This window comes from Podarcis liolepis (genome assembly GCF_965112155.1).
Source record: "Podarcis liolepis genome assembly, chromosome: 16".
Classification (NCBI taxonomy): Eukaryota; Metazoa; Chordata; class Lepidosauria; order Squamata; family Lacertidae; genus Podarcis; species Podarcis liolepis.
The window spans coordinates 2,815,284-2,821,283 of NC_139567.1; the positions used below are offsets into that span (position 1 = coordinate 2,815,284).

The window sequence follows — 6,000 nt, forward strand, 5'->3', positions numbered from 1 at the left end:
GGCTGGGAGGGCGGTGGGAATAGGCTCTGTATTCAGGTGGTAGAAACAAGCTGAGTATATGGGGGACATAATATATGTAGCTGAATAAATTATTCAAGAGCCATTGTTTGAGGCTAAAACTTATTAAATAGACACTCATGTTCTCACTGATAACAGTTCCCTGCACTTAAAGATACGTTTCTTGATTTTTTAAACATTTGTATACTGTAGTTTCCAGGGCATATTGTGACATAAAGCACAATAAAATAAAATTAGGAAAATTATATGCTGAAATTGCCAGTAGCAATCAATAGTAAAAAAGAGGCTTAAACAATTTATACTTTAAAAAGCCTGGGAGATTAAAGCAGGTTTTGCATGGCACTGAATTTTTATTATCTTCTATTTATACTTTGTATCTAAGGTGAACTTTGTAATTCACACTTTCACAAAATAATGCCTGGACTGAAATACTTCAAAATAAGCACTTCTTTGAAATTTTCAAGTAGTGTGTAGGAAGTGCAGATAGTAGGTTGAAGTATACCTAAAAATGCATATATTGGTGAAGATAACATAACACAAATGCATTGGATGTGGGGAAAGAGGCTTTTAAAAAAATGGGTGTATGATTCAACATTGTATACAAAAATACATATACGATATTAGAAGAAATTTGCACTAAGATGCTGGTGAATTTTCATAAGGACTTTTTAAAAAAATCACAAAGTGGCATGGAAATGTGAAAAACTGAGCTTAAGACTAGAAAAAGGAGAAACTGACACTGACAGATTTGCCCCTCACTCAAAAGGAAGAAACGCAAAGTGTTGGCACCTCGGAAGGGCTGAGAATGGAAGGCTCACATGAGAGGAGAGGCTTCTGCAGCTGCCTTGGCTCCAGGCCTGGATGGCTACCAGTTTGGGTAGCGACTTGCACCTTCTCCTACCTTTATTCTTGTGCTGTGTAATAACATCCAAGCCTTGTGGGTCACATCGAGCTCTGCAGGAACCCAAGTGAAATTAGGACAGAATATGGGCCATTAATTTGAAGACTAACCTGAACTTAAATGAGGTCAGTGCTGCTGATTCCCAGCCTTGTTTTAAAGTGCTGCTGGCAGACTAGTGGAAGAGAATCACTTCGGACTAGTAAATTGTGCCCTGGAACTTCAGTCTGGCAGATATTGCAGACACACCTGATTAACCTTGAATTCCGACCAATTTTCATAGAATCATAGCGCTGGAAGGGACCCACAACCCCCTTCAATTATTCTATTATTGTTAATTTCACCTCAGGTGGATGCTCCTGCATACCTGACATAGTTGGCCCTCAGGGGTGGGGAAGGGAGATATGTCCTGAACCGTATTGAACCCACCATGCTCACCACTTCCTGCAGGATTCGGGAACTGGCTGGTGCACCAAAACGGAGCAGGATAGAACTTCCTGTGTCTCAGCTGATGTGCAGAGGGTTCAATCCTGCTTTCTGCAGGATCAGTCATGCCAGCCAGTTGCTTCCTGGTGCACACAAACCAATCAGGATTGAAATCACACATCATCTGATGCATGGGGAGCTATCCTACTTTATACAAACGCATCTGTACCTGCCCTGGTGCCACATATCACATCTGGTGTGAGGCATGTGGGCATGGTTGTGGGACAACTGGGAAATTCTGGTGGGCAAAGTCTGGCTCACAAGCCAGAAGATCCCCATCCCTGCTTTGGAGTCCAGCTAAATTATTTTAGTCTGGCCTTTTTGCTGGGTGTCATCTCTCCTTGTAGGGAATAAACTAGGAAAAGGCTGTGGGATTTCTTGCTTTAAAAGTTGCTTATGTTCACGTTCATAAAAAAAAAGAGAATGATCAGATTACTCAGTACTGAGGGAGATTATAAAAAGATATTTAAACTGAGTATACAAAAAACACACACAACCCCCCCCCCAAACCCACATACCTGAAGCTTTTCTGCTAGGGATTATAGGTATAGAAATAATAATATTAAAAAAAGATGGTCAGGTTGTTTATGTATGTAACTACAGCAGCTAGGTTCCTTTATGCTCAGAAATGGAAAGATGAAGAAGTTCCCACCAAAGAAGAATGGATAAGTAAAGTGATAGACTATGTTAAGTCAGTGAAGCTAACAGCTAATGATTTTTTTAAAAAAATAAAAAGAATGGAAGCTTTTCTCAGATCATTTAAAGAAATACTACAACATGAAGAACCCGCAAGCAGGTTTTGAACTATGAGCAACAGAACACTTAAAGATTATTGTGTTATGACTATGCTAAAAAAAGAGGAAAGACAGGCTGCAGCAAAGGGGGAGATAAGAAAAACATCACAGAAAATGGGATAATATAAATATAATATAAAGTCGATAATATAAATGGAATTTTAAAAAAATACACCGAGGAAAGCAAATACCTACCACAGCAGCAGCAGCAGCAACAATCAATCCATTTCCCAATACTGTACATGTAAGGAATCCAAAGTTCCACTTGGAAGAATATTCTTATTGGAAGTAATTGACTGGAGTTTATAGGAAATTCGGGGACCACAAACCAGAGGAGAGATTATGGGGCAAAAGGGAAGGGGAGTCCGTAACCAAATTATTGTAATCCCTGTACTGACGGCAGCTAAGGGGACTTGTATTCTGTAAGGAATGGGGCCCCGGCTGCCTCTGTTCCCCCCCTTAATTCACACACTGAACACAAACCTCTTCTGACTGCCCTCATCTGCTTCCTCTCCCTGCCGCCTCCAAGAGTCTCTTTTACTGAATTTGAATTTCCACCCTTGACTGCCACTAAATGAAAGACTGCATCTAACTGCTTATTCTCTTGCTCCTCGCACTACTCTTCCTGAGAGCCTGTCTGCTAAAATGCACCTTGCCTAAGGTCCCAGAGCAAAGAGTGCTCAGAGGTAAGGAAGGATTCTCACCAAAGCCTAGCAGGAACAGGAGCAACAGCAGCCACAGTGAGCTCAAAGGCAGAAAGAGCATCCAGCAGCAGCAGCAACAGCGGAGAAATCCCAGGTCTTGTATTCATCCCATATAAAGCCACATCCAAATCCTAGCCAGCACAAGAGGGTCGTGCTTGGGGGGGTAGCATAGAGAAGCTGATGAGGGGAGGGGAGGTGGGCTTGTTATATGAGAGTCCACTTGGCAAAAAGTGTAGTAGGTGAGAACTGGCTGGCTTTGAGTGGCAGTCTGAAAAGCAAAGTGGGTGGGGGAAATGCCAGGCTGCCGGTAGGAATCTTGGAAAGGAGTGAAAGGTTGAGCATTGCTCCTTTGAGCTGAAGATCTGGCGGAGATCCTGGGGGTTGGGGAGCCAACAGCGTTTGCTTCTGAGTTTCAAGCAAAGAAGGAGAGGAGCAGGGATATGATGGGCCGGTGATGTAGCAGAAGGTGAACACTCTGGACGCTGGAGGACTGCAGGTAGGCATGGATGAGCTTTACCTGCGAAGAGGAGGACGTGTTGGTGCATCAGCCATGACTAATGATACCCTCAATAAAGAAGGCCGAGCAGAGGAAGAGCACTCAGAGATGTCCCTACAAGTGGTGTTGGCCACTTTGCTCCTCCTCCTCATCCTCTCCACCCTACTGGGAAACACCCTTGTATGCATGGCAGTGGTCAAGTTCAGGCACCTGCGCTCAAAAGTCACCAATTTGTTTGTCATCTCCCTGGCTGTTTCAGACCTCTTGGTAGCCATGCTGGTGATGCCGTGGAAGGCGGTCACGGAAGTGGCTGGCTTCTGGCCCTTTGGCAGCTTCTGTGATGTCTGGGTGGCTTTTGACATCATGTGCTCCACGGCTTCGATCCTCAACCTGTGCATAATCAGTCTGGACCGCTACTGGGCCATCTCCAGCCCCTTCCGCTATGAGCGGAAGATGACCCAGCGAGTGGCTTTTGTCATGATTGGGGTGGCTTGGATGCTCTCCGTCTTGATCTCATTCATACCCGTCCAGCTGAGATGGCACCAAGCCAAGGAGCTTCCTCCTGCCCACCAGAGAGACTCCAACATCACCTGGAGCTCAGAGGAAAACTGTGACTCCAGCCTCAACAGGACCTATGCTATTTCCTCCTCCCTCATCAGCTTCTACATCCCTGTTGTTATCATGATTGTGACATACACCAGGATCTTCTGCATTGCTCAGCGACAGATAAGGAGGATCTCCTCTCTAGAGAGGGCCGTGGAACACGCCCAGAGCTGCCAAAGCAACGAGTGTCCCCATGAAGTGTCCTTGAAGAATTCCTTCAGAAAAGAAACTAAGGTCCTCAAGACCCTCTCCATTATAATGGGGGTCTTTGTCTTCTGCTGGCTTCCTTTCTTTGTACTCAACTGCATCATCCCCTTCTGTGACCACAACCTGCATCAGCTGGCAGAACTGCCATGTGTCAGCGACACAGTTTTCAACATCTTTGTTTGGTTTGGCTGGGCAAACTCTTCTCTCAACCCCATCATCTATGCCTTCAATGCGGACTTCCGAAAGGCCTTTACAACCATCCTGGGCTGTGGCCGCTTCTGCCCCAACAATGCTGTGGAGACGGTGAACTTCAGCAATGAGCTGGTTTCATACCATCACGACACCACCTGCCAGAAAGACCTGGTGGTCTTGAGTGACCCACAGCTTCTACCTCACACCATGTCCCTCCAAGGGGAGGATAATGATTTGACTTTTGACAAAGTCTCTGAGATCTCACGTGATACCTCCCATGATAACAAGGGAGCTGCTTTGTCAGCTATAGTGCATGTGGAGTATGAGACCGATACGTCACTAGAGAAGATCGCCTATAAGACGCTGGATTAAAAAAGACAGACAGGAGGCTGTGTGAAGGGGGATGGGACACAACGAGAGAGCCTCTTCACATTTAGTCCAAATTCTGTGTCGTGTGATGGGGAGGGGTTGATGGAGAGAGGGATTTTTTGGGGGTGTGTGTGACAAATAACTGACTCTTTGACTGGAAAGGAATGTGTTTGCAGATGATGCTCTCAGAGCCTGGAGATATATCCAAGAGGGAGACTAAGGTACAGCATGGATGCAGAACATTTGTGAGCCTGAGGGGCAAGGTTCCAAGGGCCACATACCAGTGGTGGGCAGGGCCAGAGGCAGAAGTGGGTGGAGAACTGGATGTGCATTGTACCTTCGTATAGTAGGCTAATTTCTACACATGCTTGCACACCCCTCTATCCTCCATCCAGGCAAGCAAGAGACATTATCAAGCTGTCAAGGACACAATCCAGCCAGACAAGAGCACCCGAGGTGGGTGCGTAGTGAAAACAATTTAATATGTTTCACAGTGGAAGTGCAGGCAGTGGCTCACAACTAAAGCATCTTTGATGGAAACAATATGCACAGAAAGCTTGTCTGTAGTACTGAATGGCTTCTATACTTAGAAGATTGTTCTGAAGTTTTAACATTGTCTTTTCGTCACCGTGTTGATCATTTTCAAGTTAAAAATGGCAGAATAGTGACAATGGGACAAAGATGAACAAGCTAAGAACAGTAAACAAAATGCCTTTCTGATGTAAGAATCATGGCGTCCTAAACCATGATGTTGACTTGGATGCTGTGACCCTAGTGACAAAAAACCACGGTTCCTTGTTGCATCCACAACAGGATTCAGTGATTTCACATTGGCTTATGAACCAGAAACAAGCTATGGATTAAGTTCCAGGTTAGTAACCCAACAGTAAAGCTCACTTTCTCGATTCTAGTTTTTAGAGGCCAGAACTAAATTGCCATAACTGGTGTGGGACTGAAGGAGACAGAGATGGAGAAAGTGCCTGCTGTTTGATCCCAGCTTAATAAACTATTTGATTTTACTGCTTTATAAAGGTTACACATGAAGTGGCCAAAAGGGTTCCTAAATTGTTATAACTCTATTGCTTTTGAAGTAACAAATTCCTTCTCTTTTTCTAGTGTGAGACATAACTGCTTTCCATCTTCATTTACATTTATTAAAATTTTATACATTCTTGACAAATTCTTGGTTTTTGGATCTAACAATTCTGTTTCCAATTTTGATTTTTCCACCTG

At 44.4% G+C, this 6,000-nt stretch overlaps 1 protein-coding gene across 1 annotated transcript; it reads left to right on the forward strand.

The window, feature by feature from the left end:
• The first annotated feature begins 3,141 nt into the window (after positions 1–3,141).
• On the forward strand, positions 3,142–5,307 carry LOC310695621 (D(1) dopamine receptor-like). Its single transcript, XM_083480285.1, has one exon. It carries the CDS (start codon positions 3,403–3,405, stop codon positions 4,768–4,770), a length of 1,368 nt encoding a protein of 455 aa, XP_083336411.1. The 5' UTR covers positions 3,142–3,402; the 3' UTR covers positions 4,771–5,307.
• The last annotated feature ends 693 nt before the right edge of the window (positions 5,308–6,000 follow it).

Bases quoted from the DNA above. Each gene is read 5' to 3' on its own strand.
- LOC310695621 (XM_083480285.1), top strand. From the start codon at position 3,403: ATGGATGAGCTTTACCTGCGAAGAGGAGGACGTGTTGGTGCATCAGCC.